This window comes from Epinephelus lanceolatus, chromosome 20 (genome assembly GCF_041903045.1).
Source record: "Epinephelus lanceolatus isolate andai-2023 chromosome 20, ASM4190304v1, whole genome shotgun sequence".
Lineage (NCBI taxonomy): Eukaryota > Metazoa > Chordata > Actinopteri > Perciformes > Serranidae > Epinephelus > Epinephelus lanceolatus.
The window spans coordinates 8,144,698-8,163,636 of NC_135753.1; the positions used below are offsets into that span (position 1 = coordinate 8,144,698).

Consider the following 18,939-nt stretch of genomic DNA (forward strand, 5'->3'; position numbering starts at 1 on the left):
GAAGAGGTTTTAATTTTTATGAGGTTGTTATGCACAACTCCTCTTTGTTTAATTTTAGATTTAAATAATTTAGGTGGTCGGGGGACAGACACCGTTTGTATAAAACTATGAAAACTATGGCTGGGTAACTGAACTAGAAGCTCAGAGAGGCGTTTAGGACTGCAACTCTCTGTCCTGGTCTCAACTCTGGGTTGTCAGGGATTTAAATTACTAATAAAATTTGCCAGGTTCCTAGAAATGAGAGCAGCTCCATCCAAAGTGGGGTGAATGCCGTCTCTCCTAATAAGACCAGGTTTTCCCCAGAAAGTTTGCCAATTATTAACAAAACCCACATCGTTTGCTGGACACCACCTGGACAGCCAGCGGTTAAATGATGACATGCGGCTAAACATGTCATCACTGGTCAGATTTGGGAGGGGTCCAGAGAAAACTACGGAGTCCGACATCGTTTTTGCATATTCACACACCGAGGCAATATTAATTTTAGTGACCTCCGATTGGCGTAACCGGGTGTCATTGCCGCCGACGTGAATAACAATCTTACTGAATCTACGTTTAGCTTTAGCCAGCAGTTTTAAATTTGATTCAATGTCGCCCGCTCTGGCCCCAGGGATACATTTGACTATGGCCGCTGGTGTTGCTAATTTCACGTTCCTCAGAATAGAGCTGCCGATAACCAGAGTTTTATCCTCAGCGGGTGTGTCGCTGAGTGGGGAAAAGCGGTTGGAAACGTGAACAGGCTGGTGGTGAACCGTGGGCTTCTGCTTGGAGCTGTGCTTCTGGCGAACCGTAACCCAACCTCCCGGCTGAACGGGAGTTACCGGAGGACAGTTAGCAGAGGCTAAGGCTATGCTAGGATCCCGACAGAGGTGTACGTTTTAAAGTGTTTTAATATCAATTCAATATGCCAGTTTTCGTGGGAAGATATATGTATATATAGGCCTATATATGGCCTCTTGGACCATTTATATCAGAACTGATTACTGCTTTAGCATTAAAATATATCATATTGAAATAGCTTATATATTATTATTATTATTATTATTACTGTCCCCTTACTGTACAAACTGTAAATAAATCTTTATTCCTGACTATGTGACGTTGCCATTAATGTATTTCTAGTTAAAATATTGATTTTTTATTTTTTTTTTATTTTTGTAAATTGGCTTATGGGGTGATTTTGAAGGAGTAAATAAGTTAATCTTCTCATAAGTGGATGGAATATGTAGAGATGCCATCTCGGCCGTTTTTCCTCGTTTTGTTTTTTTAAAGTCTATATTTTGCTTCACAAAAACGTGGAAAAAGCAGCTGTGACCAAGCTATCACGAGGTGAGTAGCATTGTACGCATAATTAATAGCGATATACTTCAGTTTGTCTGTGTGTTTTTGTATGCAAGCTGGTCTGCTGCGGTTTGCTGACGGTCCAAAATGGCGGCGGTAAGACGAAACACATAGGGGAATTTGTTGCTATGGGGCGTTCTACTGAGCTTCGCCTCTTGGTATCCATGCTCTTTGGTGGGACTGCATTTATACTGGAAGGGTAATTGCAGCCAGGTGTGTTTCACGCAGAGGGAAGCGTGCAGATTTATGACCATGGCCTGCAGGTAGCGTGGCAGTAACTTAAACTTGGTAAGGCTACTGAATGGACGGATTAATAATGTGCTTCCTGGATGCAAGACAAGTTGTAAAGTGTCGGACTCGAGGCTCATCCTACTCTCCAGTGTGCTATGTGTGAGCTCAGTCCTGCGTGTTCTTTAATGAAGCAATAGGAGAAGATATTCGGTCTCAAGGTAGTTTATTAAGCAGTAAAGGAATAAAATTACAGAGCTCTGGGTCTCAACTTCACGTCCCTGACGAACAACAAAGGTGTGTCAGTTCACAAAGCCTGACCTCCTGTCCTTCCCCTGACCCAGTAGGCCTATATTTGAGCGTAACAGAGTGTCATTGTGCACGCGAGGCGTTGTCCTCTTCTCATTGGCAGTTCCACTTCCTCCTTCACCACACCACGCCCCTGCCTCGTGTTAATCTGACTCCTTCCCGCTGGCGGTGGGGGCGTGGTTCCTGTTTTGAAAGACAAGAGAACAGCACAACTCCCTACACGTGCTGTACCTTACTATCTGTACATCACTTTCTATTCTTTTTACCATATATGAAACTAATTATCTAAGCATTGCGGTATGTGCTCCTCAGACTTCATGTCTCTTCCTCTCTTGTACTTCTCCACTTCTGCAAACACATTCAGATCAGCTGAAATCATCTCAGTATTCTCATTGTTCACACATCTAAAACTTATATAGTGAAACACAATTTATAGTAAAACACATAAAATCATTCTATTCCCAACAAAAGCAATAAATGAAGTGGTTAAAAGCAAAGATAAACCTTTGTGGACATTTTGGTTTGTGTGTGACACAGCTGATGCCTACGACACTGCTGACAGCAAGTTTTTCACTGCTGGAAAGATGGTGTTTTTATAAAACTAGGCTGTCTGTGTCATAGAAAAACATTAATTCATTTGAACTTAGCATAATATCACCAGAGAGAACACAGAAAAAGGGCTGTGACATTCACTTTTGCTCAGTAGGTAGAAGACCTACAACCACCAGAATGCACTGTGTTGCACTGGTAAATGTCAAATTGCGAGTTTGGCCTTTAATCCAGAGGAAATGATATGTGGATGGGCAGGGTACATACTCAAATCACAGATAAACGGTAAGCTAAAATATGTTTCTGAAAACATTTGAAGTGAGAAATAGCCAACGCAGCAACAAAATCTTGGTTTATTTTATCAGCACTGCTCCTCAGTATTTTCACCCTCCATTTTTACAAAACAGGCAACAGTATGGTGTCCGCCTCTTGTTCACAAAATCTCGTTTTACAGCAAAACACTACACTAAAATATGTTTCTGAAGACATTTTAGGCCAGAAATAGGAAATATAGTGACAGAATCTTGGTTTATATTTGTCAGCACTGCCTAGTTTTACAGTCTGATTGGAGTTTGGTTTGAGTTTGACAGAGAGAGGTCTACATCTTTGTGTAGGTGGTGGTGGGCATATGAAAATCAAGAAGACTCCAAAAGGAAAGGTCATGAAATATCCATATCCATATGAAATAAATAGCATCCATCCACACTGACCTCCTCCTTACATGGACTTTGTCCCTCTTTGCTACCTGACTTCCTCCTTTGCTCCCATCATTATCACCACAGCTTAATATTCTGGCTGCACAGAGGGTCCATACAGCCATCTTCTTGTGTCACAACAACATTTAATATAAATGACTAAATAAGTAACAAAGTTTAATTTTGGGAAACAAAATCATTCTAAGTTGTTACTCATGATTTTATTACTCAAAAATCAAACACAAACAACTTACAAACAAAAAAACAAAAAACAAAATCCAGAAATCTCTTCTGTGAAATAAGTGTTTGAACGTTAACAGAAAATCATGTGTTCATGTAGAACCCCATCGCCAACAGCAAGATGCTGACTGAGAAATTTTCAGGGCTTTTAAAGTAGCATCTTTATCCTTTTTAGCTGCAAAGGTATACAGTTTTTAGCCCAAAATGCCTTCATTTCTGTTTCATAGCACCATTGTACATAATTAACCACTAGCTGGTAGCAAAGCTGCATATATTAAGTCTGTGGCTGATAAGATTCTGACTTGTGCTTTTTAAAGGACAACCAGAGCTGCCTCTGTTCCAGCTCAACAGTCTCTGTGAGTCTACTTTTGTTTTTACCTCTTCATCATTAAGTCTGAGTGGAGCATCAGAGCACCAGTTAGAGCAGGAACAACATGTTACAAGAGCTGGGGTCCGTTTCACAAAACAGGTTCAACAAACTCTGAGTCAAATCCTGAACTCTGAGTTGATCTACTCTGAGATAGGAAACTCTGAGTTTCCGGTTCCAGAACAGCTGATTTGATTCAGTTTAATCAACTCGGAGTAGTTTCACCTGGAGTTAAGCGCGTGCACCACAACTATAAAAAGCCAGCATCAATGGAGCCCCGATTCGACGAGTCACCATGGCAACGGGGACGGGGAGGGCTGCGCTTTTCACCCCACTAGAATTAGAAATCTTAATGCACTCATACGGCGAGTTTGAACACGTTTTCAAAAAGAAGTGCAACACCGCTACAGCTGCAAAAGAGAGGGAGACGGTGTGGGAGAATGCATAAGTTTAAATGTTGTCCTTTGCAATCACAATAATATTACAGGGGAAAACTGCTTGAATGGTAGCCTATTCGTTTATTTCATTTAGGTGCAATCCCGCGGGGGAGAAGCGCACTTGGCAGCAGTTTAGGATGAAATATAAAAACATTGTTCAAACAGGTAAGACCTCGGCATAATCTCATGGGGGTACCTCATTTTGATCATGTTTTACATTGTAAAGTAAATATTAAGTGGCTGTTTGACTGTGCAGTTGTTGTATCCCCAACATAATGCTGTTTTCACACACATAAATGTCTTCTCATCTATATCATGTTCTGTTAAATAATTAAGCCTATTTAAACTAACACAGACTTCTACTCAGCCAACAGAAAGAAGGCAGATGCCCATAAAATGAGCACACTTTTCTGACCGCCCTGCATACAGTTGCCTTACTCAAGTGCTCAGCATCTCCGACATTGTACAAAAAACTTCCATTTGCAAAGAAACAGCGCATTTTTATACAGTCTATGAGCGCAACACACAATATCTGCTGGGATGTGAGAGCATGACTACGATTGGTAATGTTGCAAATGTAAGGACGGATTAGGTTGTGTATATAGATGATGGACTGTGACGTGAAACGGTACCGCTCAAAAAGATAATTGTGTGGAAATGCTAAAACATCTATGCGTGGTCTGATAACCATCTCCCGACGAATATTTAATTCTCTGCGCAGTCTTCATCCACGGGATCGTTATCAAAAGGACATGCCATGTTAGTGAAAAAAGTCGCCACCTACTGTGCCTAATGGACTTCTAATATACTTACTGTGATTTTTTAAATGATTTTTTTTAATGACAGACGGCAGAACTAGGCTACGCCAAAACTCGCCTGCTGACTGAATGAATGAGGAAATCAAATGGAGTGTGTGGCTCTGAAAGAGGGCGGAGACAGAGAGAAACTCGAGGTTCATTGAGAAAAACCTGGTCCCGACCAGGTTAGGTTCACAGAGTCTGTTACTACGGTAACTGACCGAGAGCTTAAGTTACCTCTCTCTCTGAAACAGGCTAGAGTTACCCCTCTTTCTCTGGTTTGAGTTACCTCCCTTTTTGAAACAGAAAACTCAGAGTTTCCCTCATTTCAGGGTTAACAGACTCTGAGTTTTCACTAAACCTGCTTTGTGAAACGGACCCCTGGAGTCTCCAATAGAATCCTTGCCAAACAGATTGTGTAGTGCAAAGCCTTAAGCTTAAGCCATTAAGCTTATGAATTATAAATGTGTTCTCAGTGCAGTAAATAAGTGCATCAAGTATAAGTTCATTCTTCAACCCCAGTGGAGATGTTTGTCTCTTTGTTTGGCTCAAGCTCTCTTTGTTTATAGTTCCATTTTCTGCACAGTACTAGATTAATCTCTTATTGTTCCCATTCATATAATACATGGTCACTTCAGAGCAGCACAGCGTGACCAGTCTTCATTTCAACGGAGAGGTGTGGTGATACGTGCCTTCATCTTTGTCCTTCCCTGCTTTTATGTGTCTTATCTGTCAAATGACCCCCTGTGGTCTGCAAACAAAATCAAATAATATTCAGTGCTGAAACACATCATACTCAGAATTACCTCTCATTTTTTTGTCTTAAGTTTACATTTTTATCACATTTTCTTTGATTATCTTTTAAAACTGAGAGAATGTTAAATTCGATCTTAAACTGTGAATTAATTCATATAGAATATAACGTTATTGTTCCATGAAGGGAATTTGTCTTTTTCTCACAAATCAGTACACGTTTACATCAATAAATGCAATAAAATGATCTATAACAACACATCTCACATCACAAATCATCAGCAGTACAGCACTACATGTGCTAAAGTTATTGATTCAATTTGTGAATTGCAGCACGCCCCGTCTCAGAAATTGATTTGGAAAAAATTACACTAGACATATTCATTCAAGTACAACAGCATTGTGCTTTAACTGTTTAACACTTCATTACAGTGCACCAGGACCACTGTATTCAGTACAGAAGGTATGTACCTTAGGTAGGTACCTGTAGATACCTGTTTTGACGTAAGAAGAATACCAGGCCTCCGATTACTGCAAAAGCTAAAATGGCTCCAATCACCCCGCCTACAATTGCTCCAACATTAGTTGAACAGTCTGAAACAAACAAAAAAGAGTATGACAATCAAGTTTTTACAAATCAAACTTCTGCAAGTACAGTAACAAATACTGAAGCATCAAAATGTCAGGTAACTTTTTACAGTGATGTAATGCTCTGTTTATCAAAGGAACGGTGTGTAGAGCGCAAGAGCTGTTGCGGGCTTTATTTCCAAACTCTGTTAATTTACATAGTCACATGTGCAGGTGGTGAAGATGTACATAAGGTGACTGGAGAAGGAAAAGAGTGTGGCAGCCACTGCAGTTTCTGCGGTGTGCTCTGGGTTTGCACAGTTGTGTTCACTGCAGTGATTAAACACATGAGTATATGTGAAAACTAAAGTTGGCGAGGCAGGCTGATGAAATAAAGAGTGGAATTCAATGTGAGATTTGAGTTAGCTTATAATTTTTTAAAAACTGAAAGGTGCTTCTGTAAAATTAATGGATCATTAGCATATGCACAAATAACATGCTGGGTTGAATGTATATCACAGGCATTATAATGTATAATAATGCCCTGTACTTTTAATTTCTGTCTCCAAAATGTTTGTATACATGGGTCAGAGTTTTGCCACAGGTGCACACATTCTCCCGTCAAGTTTGTTTTTATAGATCACAACTTATGTGTGGTGTACGTGTCTTTCAGGCATTGTTTTGTGTGTACGCAACGTTTATAGATGAGACTTATTCACATTAAATATTAATATTTTTTCAGTGCTGTGCAGCTCGTTGCAGATGGCCTGCCAACTACATTGGCTGATACAAAAATGCAAATGGCCCTATCGACAGTAGTTGCAGTATTTGGTTTGTCCATTCTGGGATACTGTAGAAATACGGCAGTGCAACATGGTGGACTTCATGGACGAGGACCCACTCCCTATGAGGATATAAATGACTCATTTTAAGGTAATGAAAACACAGTGATTCTTATTGTCAGGTGATTATACACTACAGAAAACTAAAAAATACTTACTATATCCTTTTTCTGCCAATATATCCCCCTTAATCAGGAGTGTCAAACTCATTTTAAATCGGGGGCCCCATATAGCCCAATATGATGACAACTGGGCTGGACCTATGACACCATCAACCATCGCATGATAACTAGACATCAGGTATTATCTTGTTAATTTTTATTTCCAGCAACCCAAAAATCAAAGAATAAAGACATTTCCCTCACAAGTTAGTGGTATATACTTTTTAATTTATAAGGGACACCGGTTATTCTTCTGAATATAATCCAATTAAGTGTATTTCCATAACATTGTATATATTTTATAAAACCTCATTTTGAAAACCTAATGTAGTCACACATCCTAACGCTAACTTTGCTAAGTCTGCTAGCTCTCCCCTGTCAGCTTAATCTGGGCTGTTCAAAGGCATTAATCAGTTATTCAAGTAGTAGCGTTAGCTGATGTGACCATGGAGATTAGAGTGATTGCCAGCTTGACCACAGTTTATTCTGCTATATTACTAACTGTATTGACTGGCTGAAGCTGGGTGGCTTTGCTAACAGTGCAAACAGATAGGATAAGCATAAGTGACATGACAGCTGTTAGTAAAAGAAGTGTATTTGCCTTTTAATGGAATGGAATCTGTATTTATTAACTTTACCCTTAATCCTACACACTGGGCCTTTAAATTATGTAAAAAGCCTTTTTGACTCCATCTCAAAATTATTTACAATTATCGATGAAAAAAGCAGTAAATCCTAACATAGAAGAAGCTGTCACCACATGATTTTTGCATTATAGATTATAAATCACTTAAAACAATTAACCAGTTGAATTGTTGATCAATTTTCTGCCAATTTAAGAATTGATCCATAACTGGTTCCTTGATGGATCCAAGCACAGAAGGTCATAGTTTATTATGTAAAGGGTCCAAACAGCACCCAATTTCCCCATTTCTAGACTTGATCTTACCTTCTATAATCTTTAGATTAATGTTGGTTACATATGTCTCTTCATCATCACTGAGCTCACAGGTGTATATCCCGTCCTGATTTGAAGATAAGTGCTGTAGTGTGAGGCTGCCTGACTCAGACACACTCTTCACCTGCTGCCTCCACTCCTCTGACACTGTGTAGGGGACGTTGGCCCTGGTCTGGTTCAGGATGATCTGACTGTAGTTGAACCTCCAGATGAGGCCTGTTCGGGAAGCATTTGAAGCAGTGCAGGGGATTGTTGTTTCAGTGTCTGAACTATTGACAGAAGCTGAAATGATTCAACACAAACATGTAAAGAAGTTATGACATATCTGGTATTTCTTAACAGAATCTGGTTCCAGATTAAATCAGTCTTCTTAGAAACACTTACTTTGTTTGAACAAACTGGCTCTCCTCTTGTTTATGCGAGTGCTGACGGTGCAGCTGTAGACCAGATCAGTAACTGAAAGTATCAGAGAACTGTTGATGTTGTAGAGCTGCTGTTCAGTCTGATGGACTGTGGTTTTATTCTGGAGGGTCACATTGGATGGAGGGTTGGTGGACCAGGTGAGCTCAGGTTCAGGGTAGATCCCCTCTGAGCTGCAGGTGATCCTGTTTTCTACCTGCTGAATGTTGACTTTAATAACTGGAGCTGCAGAAAAAACAAGGAAAGGGTGGGGGGTGGGGGGTGCAAAACAGTCATCTTTATAGAAATAAGACTTTTATTAGAGAGCATGTGTTGAAACTCAAAAGCAAATAGTATCAAGAAGATATACAGTTTCTGAGAACCTAAATTTGTATCCTTACAATAACTATCACTGCTTTACCACTTGAAGTCTCTTATTCTAGTGTTTTTGTTAAAGATGTTTTTGGCTGAATCAACATTGTAAATTTCTCATAAAATAATGATACGAAATTAAGGTACTTTTTGTCCGCTGTGTGTTTCTCATACCGTCCACTTTTAGATTGATATAGGACTTCTCCTCCTTGCTACTTAAGATACTGGTGTAGCACTGATATTTGCCCTGATCTTGAACCTCCACCCTTGTCAGGTGGAGTGAGGCGTTTCCTCTGGAGATCTGGTGTTTAAACAGCGACGTTCTGCCTCTGAAGTGCTCATCCTGGAGGCCGAGCTGGTCTTGGTCGTAATAGTATGAGTGGACTAGAATGGCTCTTGTTTTCTCCTGATACCAGTGGATGAGTGGACCTTCACCTGCCTGAAAGCTGCACCATAAGATGCAGCTTCCCATGAAATCACAGGACACTTCGGCATCTGCAACACATTGGGTAAAAAGTCACAACTTAAAGGGACAGTCCACCCCAAAATCAAAAACATATTTTTTCCTCTTACCTGTAGTGCTGTTTATTGATCTAGATTGTTTTTGTGTGAGATGCTGAGTGCCTCCAGTATAAAGGAACTAGATGGCACTTGGCTTGTGGTGCTCAAAGTGCCCAAAAAAATACATCTGAAAAACTCATCCGCAATGTCTCTTTCCAGAAATTATGACCAGGGGCCTGTATCACGAAGCGAGATCAACCTTTCCTGGGTTACCCAGACCTATCCTGGGTTGACTAACCCTGACAATGGCAATCAGGATAATCGGTATCACAAGGCTGGATATCAACTCGGTAAATCAACCCAGGGTTGCTTTATCAAGAGCCGTGAACGCGCACGCAGCGGACCAATCACAATCATGAGAGAAGCGCAGCGTCACTGAGCGTCCTCACAGAGCGCCGTATGTGAGGGGAAAAAAAGTATTTCTTGTGAGGATCAGAGATTAATTCTACTAAAATATGAGGAGGAGAAAAGCAACATTACAGAAAAGGCCAACACCGTGGCAGCTGCAGGAGGAGGAAACATGCATGGCAACGCATAACGGGATGAATAATGTTTAGATTAGTTTATGTGCACATAATGTTAAAAACAGACATTATAAAATTTACAAGATTAAAAAAAGAAAAGTGCCAGAGAGGTTAGAAGCCACTAAAAGCTTATCAAAGAAATTCCCCTGTCAAAACATCAATGAAATCACATAATAGAGAAGAAAAAAAAACGGGTCAGGAAAGAAGAAAGAGAGGAGGAGAGAGGGAAAAATCAAACCAAAACAAGGTAGCAAATAAAATTATGTGTAGGTTAAATTACTCATCACTAGTTCAAGTAGCTACAGTACCTGTACCTGTACATCTGACACTGATCACACCCTTGAATCCCATGAAATCAATGCTGCACAGATGAATTGCGTGTATTACAATTATCGTCTAACATCATTGCGTCTGATAAATTGGTTTTCTTTGTCATAACGTTATATATGCTACAATAAAGCTTAAAGCCGACGTCACAATTAAATCATATCAACACCAAATTGATAGTCTGAATAAAATCATCCTGATATTGAGCTGTGTTAGAAATTAACAGCTGCGCAAAAATATACCTAGTCTCTTTAAAAAACAAAAAGGAAAATCCCTCAAACACCATGAATTGTAGACATGATAGGCTACTTTCCACATTTCCAGCAGCAAAGCTGTCCATTAGGCCCATTATCTTTAACAGGGATCATTTCCTCCAACAAAAAAAAAACGTTTGTGCTATTAAGTGTCTGCAAATTATCAGTTTCTTTCTTATGAAGGGGTGGGATGAAATTTCGACTTCTTTCCACTCCTTTTTGAACAATCTTTTCATTGTCTGTTGTTGTTGCTTTCTTTTCTTTTTTAATGTTCAAAATAAACTTTCAAATCAAAATCAATCAAATTAATTAAACTTCCCGTCATGACTGGGCTGCATTTCTGTCAGCGGAGTCATTTTTTTCCGAACAGCTGATTGGCCAGTAGGTGGTGCTTTTTATAGGATCAGATTCAACCCTGAACTTACCCTGCTCCGGAGCAGGATAGCCATTCAGAGTAAGTTACCATGGTGATCTACCCCGATAAGAACTGAACCGGCTTCGTGAGACCAAAAACCCAGGGTTAACCCTGAAGTTACCTTGCTAAGACAAAATCCTGCTTCGTGATACAGGCCCCTGGTTACTCAAGATAATCCACAGACCTTGTTGTGAGTAGTTTCTTGTAGGAACTATTTTCTATCCACCGAACTACACCTGCCAACTGTATCACTGTGCTGAACGAAGCATGCATCTACTGCTAGCTCACCTAGCACCACTGAGCGAGCTAAAGTTACCACTTAACGGCCATGGGCTTTCACAAGTACAAGCCTCTCATCCATGAGCAGATGCAGGCTTCCTTCTGTGCAGTGAACAACACAGAAGCAACTCAAACAGGAATCTTAAGAAAAAACATGACTGTAAGAATTAGCTTTTAGTTATTAAATCCTTTTTAACCTGTGATTCTTTACAACCAAGCAATGACAGTTTACAATGGCCTGTCAGGTTGCCAACTTAATCACCATTAAAAATTTGCTGGAATTGTATGTTTCTGCAAACCACGGATACATTAAGTAGCAGATAGGGGGAAACTTTATGTTTCAACAATGCCGTTGTTAACACACAGTTAGGGTTAGGCAAAAAACAACAACATTTGGTTATGGGTTAGAAAAAAAGATTATGTTTTGACTTTAAATACCTGCTTTTGGGGGCACAAACCCCACTGTGAAAGCAGTGATGTAAAAAACAAGCATTTTCCATGAATGTTGGGCCGTTTTCCCGGCGTTTATACACACAGAGGCGGATTGGCGAGTTGATCCGAGGGGCCCAATTTTCCACCTGGTAGGGTAGAGTAATATTGGCGGACCCGCCTCACGTGTGACCCACTGGCGGTGGATAAACAGGAAACAGGTGATAGCAGGAATTAGCGAGCAGCTAGTAGCAAGAGGGAAACACAAACCTGACAGACACTGTAAAGATGAGCAACTGGGGAGACAAAGAATTGCGCACCCTTCTTGCCCTTGCAAACGAAGAGCCCATTAACCGTCAAATGACGGGGGTGGTAAAGGACGGGCCGACTTATGAGAGAATCGCAGAAGGACTGACCAGCCTGTTTACGTCACACGCTGAGCTACACGTTTTGTTACTTGCTCACATCCCTCATTGCCCTGAAAAAGGTGCATTCTGTATAAACAAAAGTAGGTAGGTGGCATTAACAGTTTGTTTACAGTACTCTATTCTTCTCTCCAAGAGCAATTGAGAAATAAAACGTCAAACTCACCACCTGTTATAGCTCAAACTGGATTATGTGATCATACCTCTGCCATCTCTGACAGCCATCTCAAGGTATTTTTTTTCTTTTTTCCTTTTCAACTGAGCACGCTAACAGTTAGCTTGCCTTGCTCTGTTAAAATACTGTCAACGTTAACATGTCCTGAGCTAGTTTAAGGTAAACATCTGCTCCTTCTAAAGATGATTTCTGATTTCTGATGACTTATTAAGAGATACTAACACATAATTCAGTATTAACTGTAGCTCCATGTAAAGTGAATAAATGTGATGTTTCCCAGCTAATCCCCCACTCATCTGCGTTAACGACGCAGTTTACACATTTTTTCAACTTCTGATTTATTAAAAATTGTTCTGAGCGAAACATGATACTGATTTCGCAGCAGACTTCAGTAATAGTAATATAAAGTAGTAGTACAAGAAATAACTTTTGGCATTCATTTTTTCATACGATATAAAGGAAGCATGGTAAATCAGTAACACATTCTCAGCCCTAATGACTAAATATATATTTATGTTGCTGAGTTTATTTTATAACGCGCAATTTTGTAATGTAGGTTGAGAATATAGTCAGATGGGGAAATACAGGGATATCATGTACTGACGTTGAGTGACGGACCTGTCATTCTACATGTCATTCTCTTCTGCATATTCTCATATAATACTTTTTCACTATGTCTCGTGAAACTCTTGTGTTTTTATTTCTCATATCAATGGTACCTTAAGCAGCAGGAACAATCCATTTGTGTTCTGGTTACATGTTCAACACACAGTTGCTGAATACAAAAATTTAGCTTAGACTGGTTGTTAGTCGTTACAGACACAGGTATCAGAGCTCCGCCAAGACATTTTAGAAAATGCTGAGTTAACATTAGTTAAATATTTGTTAAAAAATAAATCAGTATTTGCTAAACTGAAGGCAAATTACAAGGAAACAAGGAAGGAACCAGTGCTAGCTGACCACGGACAGTCTATGAGACTAACTAGCTTACTGCTACTTTTGCTATCTCACTGGATGTTGCGCACATAATCATTTCTATAGTAGTGCCCTCAGGAATAAGGTGGGTAAGCTTTACTTTTTAATGTGTTAAGATGGAGGAATCAGGAATATATTATTTTAAATATACATTTTGAATCTTTAACATAATAAGTACTTTCATTCATAACAACAATAACCATAAGAATGCTGCTCACTACTGCTAGTAATGATACATGGGTTGGGATCTGGCAGCAACAGTTTTCAGGAATGAGGAAGTATTGTCATCAGGAATTTAAAACACGAATCCGTGCCGTGCTTACTACAGGCCGTGTTAAAAGAAAAGTGGGCAGGTCAGATGTCATCGAGTGTGTGAATGTGTTGTGACAGGTTATGCAGGTTACTCTCAATGAAAATGTTTGTTTTTTTTATCCAAGATTTTATAATTAATCTGGACTCTGCCACTTGACGTTTGACCTAAATAAAGACATTTTAATATGTTGTATCTCTTAGTAGATATTACACGTATTGTTTATTAATTACTGTATGAGTTTAAAGTTTAAACTCATTTAAAGTCTGCTCAGACTCATGCTGCGCAGCTACATATTGTTGAAAACAACAGAACTTTATTTTAAACTCTAGTGGAGAAGTTTTCAAAGACACTGAATATGAAAGGCTGAATTAGTGGTAAATGTGTCTAAAATGATGCACAAAACATCCACAGTATATCAGATGCAGGCATAAAAACACACAGTGTTCAATAGTCTTACCATCTAACTCTAGTGGTTTACAGCCAGATGCATGTAGTTGCAGTGTTATCTGGCAACATTCTGAGATGTTAGATTTGATTTAGATTTGTTAGATTAGGTTTGTCTCCACCCCGATACAGTACAATGTTTAGTGTGCTCAGACCGGTGACACTTAGCAGCTGGTTGTATTTCCAGGGAGAAGTTACTTTGATAAACCTCAGTCAAAGGTCAAAGGTTCGTTTATTGTCACTCAGTACATGTCTGCACACTACAGAGCGAAATGTGTACTCAGGTCCCGATACAATAAAAAAGGCAATAAAAGAGGATAAAAAACATAAAAACATACATACGTGTTTTTTATCCTATTTTATGTCCTTTTTATTTTTATACAGTCACTGCTGTTAACAGTTTTCATGTGATAAATATCACTAAGCAGAACAAAAAAACTCAGTTCTTGTCCTGTTTTTTCAGAGGATAATATCTTAAAACAAAACTATCAGACCAATTAGGTACCGACTGTGAACGTTTCACTCACCTCCTCTTGCAAGACTCAGCAGAAAGGTCAGGACCACCACCAACACGACACACTTGACCCCAGTCATCCTCCTGTTACCTTTCCTCTGTTGACACTGTACACTGTGATGGAAAGAATGTACAGTACATTCACATAGGTAAAAACACTCACATCAAGACCGTCTAACTGGTCTGACTTGTTATCTGAAATATATCAGGTGTACTCACTTACTAAGAGTCATGAGTCAGGGAAAATCTTTCATGCTAGAGATGAAAGAGAGGAGAGACTTTATTGTGACACATACAGTACAGGCCAAAAGTTTGGACACACCTTCTCATTCAATGCGTTTTCTTTATTTTCATGACTATTTACATTGTAGATTCTCACTGAAGGCATCAAAACTATGAATGAACACATGTGGAGTTATGTACTTAACAAAAAAAGGTGAAATAACTGAAAACATGTTTTATATTCTAGTTTCTTCAAAATAGCCACCCTTTGCTCTGATTACTGCTTTGCACACTCTTGGCATTCTCTCCATGAGCTTCAAGAGGTAGTCACCTGAAATGGTTTTCCAACAGTCTTGAAGGAGTTCCCAGAGGTGTTTAGCACTTGTTGGCCCCTTTGCCTTCAGTCTGCGGTCCAGCTCACCCCAAACCATCTCGATTGGGTTCAGGTCCGGTGACTGTGGAGGCCAGGTCATCTGCCGCAGCACTCCATCACTCTCCTTCTTGGTCAAATAGCCCTTACACAGCCTGGAGGTGTGTTTGGGGTCATTGTCCTGTTGAAAAATAAATGATCGTCCAACTAAACGCAAAGCGGATGGGATGGCATGTTGCTGCAGGATGCTGTGGTAGCCATGCTGGTTCAGTGTGCCTTCAATTTTGAATAAATCCCCAACAGTGTCACCAGCAAAACACCCCCACACCATCACACCTCCTCCTCCATGCTTCACAGTGGGAACCAGGCATGTGGAATCCATCCGTTCACCTTTTCTGCGTCTCACAAAGACACGGCGGTTGGAACCAAAGATCTCAAATTTGGACTCATCAGACCAAAGCACAGATTTCCACTGGTCTAATGTCCATTCCTTGTGTTTCTTGGCCCAAACAAATCTCTTGTGCTTGTTGCCTCTCCTTAGCAGTGGTTTCCTAGCAGCTATTTGACCATGAAGGCCTGATTGGCGCAGTCTCCTCTTAACAGTTGTTCTAGAGATGGGTCTGCTGCTAGAACTCTGTGTGGCATTCATCTGGTCTCTGATCTGAGCTGCTGTTAACTTGCCATTTCTGAGGCTGGTGACTCGGATGAACTTATCCTCAGAAGCAGAGGTGACTCTTGGTCTTCCTTTCCTGGGTCGGTCCTCATGTGTGCCAGTTTGGTTGTAGCGCTTGATGGTTTTTGCGACTCCACTTGGGGACACATTTAAAGTTTTTGCAATTTTCCGGACTGACTGACCTTCATTTGTTAAAGTCATGATGGCCACTCGTTTTTCTTTAGTTAGCTGATTGGTTCTTGCCATAATATGAATTTTAACAGTTGTCCAATAGGGCTGTCGGCTGTGTATTAACCTGACTTCTGCACAACACAACTGATGGTCCCAACCCCATTGATAAAGCAAGAAATTCCACTAATTAACCCTGATAAGGCACACCTGTGAAGTGGAAACCATTTCAGGTGACTACCTCTTGAAGCTCATGGAGAGAATGCCAAGAGTGTGCAAAGCAGTAATCAGAGCAAAGGGTGGCTATTTTGAAGAAACTAGAGTATAAAACATGTTTTCAGTTATTTCACCTTTTTTTGTTAAGTACATAACTCCACATGTGTTCATTCATAGTTTTGATGCCTTCAGTGAGAATCTACAGTGTAAATAGTCATGTAAATAAAGAAAACGCATTGAATGAGAAGGTGTGTCCAAACTTTTGGCCTGTACTGTATGAAATGATATTTTCCTCAGTGCAAAACAAAAGAATGAAACATAAGGTGTGAATTACAAAATACAAACACAGGTAAAAACATGTAGTGCATTAATCAAAAAATATAAACACAAGTGGTGAAAATAAATGTAAACAAATATAAACTGATAAACAACAGAAACAGTTTTGTGCTTCCTGTGAATATTTAAGTTGTAAGGTGCCATTAGACAGCTATGGTGCAGTAGATAGAGGTAAAGAATGAAATGATGTGTGTGTGTCCTGACTGGTTCTGCAGCACCTCCAGTTAAAGCAGAGAACATAATGTCCTTAATCTTGTGCTTCTTTACAGCAGATTAATTTAACTGTAGTCCACTTGTTGCCTACAACTGATACTTTATATTTGATTCTCAAAAAAATATTTTCCTAATCCGCTATATTGTTTGTAATAAGTCCCCACTTAATCCTTAACTTTTAAAAGACACCAAATATGAAGAACTAAATTTTAGGTAAATACGTTTAAAATGATGCACAAAACATCCACAATATCTCTGATGCAGCCGTAAAAAACTCAGAGTTTACTGTGAAAAGATTTTTCCATCTAACTTTCATGGTTTGTACCCATATGCATGTAGTTTCACTGTTATGTGGCAACATTTTAAGATATGTGATTTTAGTTGCAGTTAATATTTATTGTGCTCAGACCAGTGAAACTCAGCAGCTGATTGTATTTCCAGGTGGAAGTTACACTGATAAACCTCAGTCACAGCTGTGACAGCTGTGACTTAAATGAGAACACTGTCACTAAGTAGCACAAACAAAACTCAGTCCATGCCCTGTTTCAGAGGATAATATCTTAAAACAGACCTTTTAAGTCTTACTTCCATTCATTATATTTCCTTCTGTCTTTCCTTTCTCTCATAAAGGTAACCAAGACATGTCTGTTATTTCTGTTCAGACTGGAATCAGATCAGACAGACTGTGAATGTATCACTCACCTCCTCTTGTAAGACTCAGCAGAAAGGTCAGGACCACCACCAACATGACACACTTGACCCCAGTCATCCTCCTTTTAAATTTCCTCTGTAGACACTGGACACTGTAGTAGAATGAATGTACTGTCATACAGGTAACTATGCTCAATGCTGCCTAACTGGGCTGACTTGTTATCTGTTCCATGAACGGAAGTCATAAATCAGGGCTGGCTCACTGTTAAAGACTGGGTGTGGACTGTGACACCTTCCACCCCTTTTATAATCCTTAATATCTGTATAATTATAGTAACTTTTATCTTTAAATTGTACCTTTCAAAATCCAAGCTACAAAGTGCTTTGCATGTTAAACAAAGAATAAAAAGTAAAACATAGAATAAGTTAAAATAATGTAAACCATTATAATAAATAGCATCAGTTCAGAAAATGAGGTGTTAGTGGATCACAGATACAGGCAGGAGACTTTAAACATGCTCACTACAATCTTAAAATATATCCTGAAGCTCACAGGTAACCAGTGACGGAAAACAAGGATTCACTTTGTGTGTGTTCAAAGCCTGTCAGCAGTGTTTTATTAGATAACATACATTTATTCATTGAAGAGGGTTGATTTAATAAAAAAATATGTAAGTCTTTTAATCCAATGAATCAGTTTATTCAAACTGAGGATCTTGTTCGTGGATTTTTGATTTTCTTTTCAGGGTGATGGGTTAAAACAGAGGAAACAGACATTGTGAGCCTTAACTGAAAACCTTAACAGAAGCTTTGGATCTAAATTAAAAAAAAATGAAAATGAAAATGGTGGATTTTGATGTTTCCTGGAATAAGAAGATGTGCCTGATTAAATAGTTTGTGGTTTAAGAGACTGGCTCAGCCTTTTTAGCATGTATAAATCCAGTGATATCATCATCTAAGTCATTGTAAGAGCCTTGTCTATGGGAAGCCGTTTGAGCATTTATTCCATATCCTTGATATCAGGTGTCAGTGTCGTTCACTAGTTCGATCATTGTCAGTGCTAGTTGGACATCTGGTCACACTAGTTAGACATTTTGTCCAACTAGTTGAACAAAGAGTCTTACTAGTCACTCTTTTTTAGCAACTAGTGACACTTTTTTCAAACTAGTAACAACTTAAGCCTGACTAGTGAAGCCACAGAGCCATACTAGTGGCACCAAAATCCAAACTAGTCAGCTTTATGACAGACTAGTGGCCCACTGGGCTGAACTAGTAATGCTTAAAGTCTTACTAGTGAACTAGTGAGCTGCAAAAGCTCTGACTTGCTAACTAGTAGCAGCTATTCACCTCACTAGTTTGCTAGTAACCTCAAATTTTTTACACTAGTTACACATGTAAGAGCCAAAATCATCACTAGTGTGACTAGTAAGGATTTACACC

The 18,939-nt window shown here is 39.5% G+C and overlaps 1 protein-coding gene across 3 annotated transcripts; it reads right to left on the minus strand.

Annotated features, from left to right (window-relative positions):
• Positions 1-1,778: 1,778 nt before the first annotated feature.
• On the minus strand, positions 1,779-17,679 carry LOC144458924 (CD276 antigen-like). Of its 3 annotated transcripts, none has more exons than XM_078162766.1 (8): positions 17,551-17,679; positions 14,874-14,905; positions 14,664-14,764; positions 9,190-9,510; positions 8,629-8,889; positions 8,236-8,526; positions 6,211-6,310; positions 1,779-5,714 (listed from the first exon to the last, which is right to left on the minus strand). In XM_078162766.1, exons 3-8 carry the CDS (start codon positions 14,728-14,730, stop codon positions 5,696-5,698), a joined length of 1,059 nt encoding a protein of 352 aa, XP_078018892.1. In that variant the 5' UTR covers positions 14,731-14,764; positions 14,874-14,905; positions 17,551-17,679; the 3' UTR covers positions 1,779-5,695. The 3 variants fall into 3 exon arrangements, with proteins under 3 accessions (XP_078018892.1, XP_078018891.1, XP_078018893.1); XM_078162765.1 differs by having other exon boundaries at positions 14,870-14,905; XM_078162767.1 differs by lacking the exon at positions 14,874-14,905 and having other exon boundaries at positions 17,551-17,671.
• Positions 17,680-18,939: the final 1,260 nt, after the last annotated feature.

What these genes read in the sequence shown, in the direction of transcription:
- LOC144458924 (XM_078162765.1), bottom strand. An exon ending in GCTGAGTCTTGCAAGAGGAG is followed by an intron (nt 9,511 to 14,663) that starts GTGAGTGAAACG and finishes AATGTGTTGCAG; the next exon opens with ATGCCGAAGTGTCCTGTGAT. An exon ending in TATCAATCTAAAAGTGGACG is followed by an intron (nt 8,890 to 9,189) that starts GTATGAGAAACA and finishes TTTTTTCTGCAG; the next exon opens with CTCCAGTTATTAAAGTCAAC.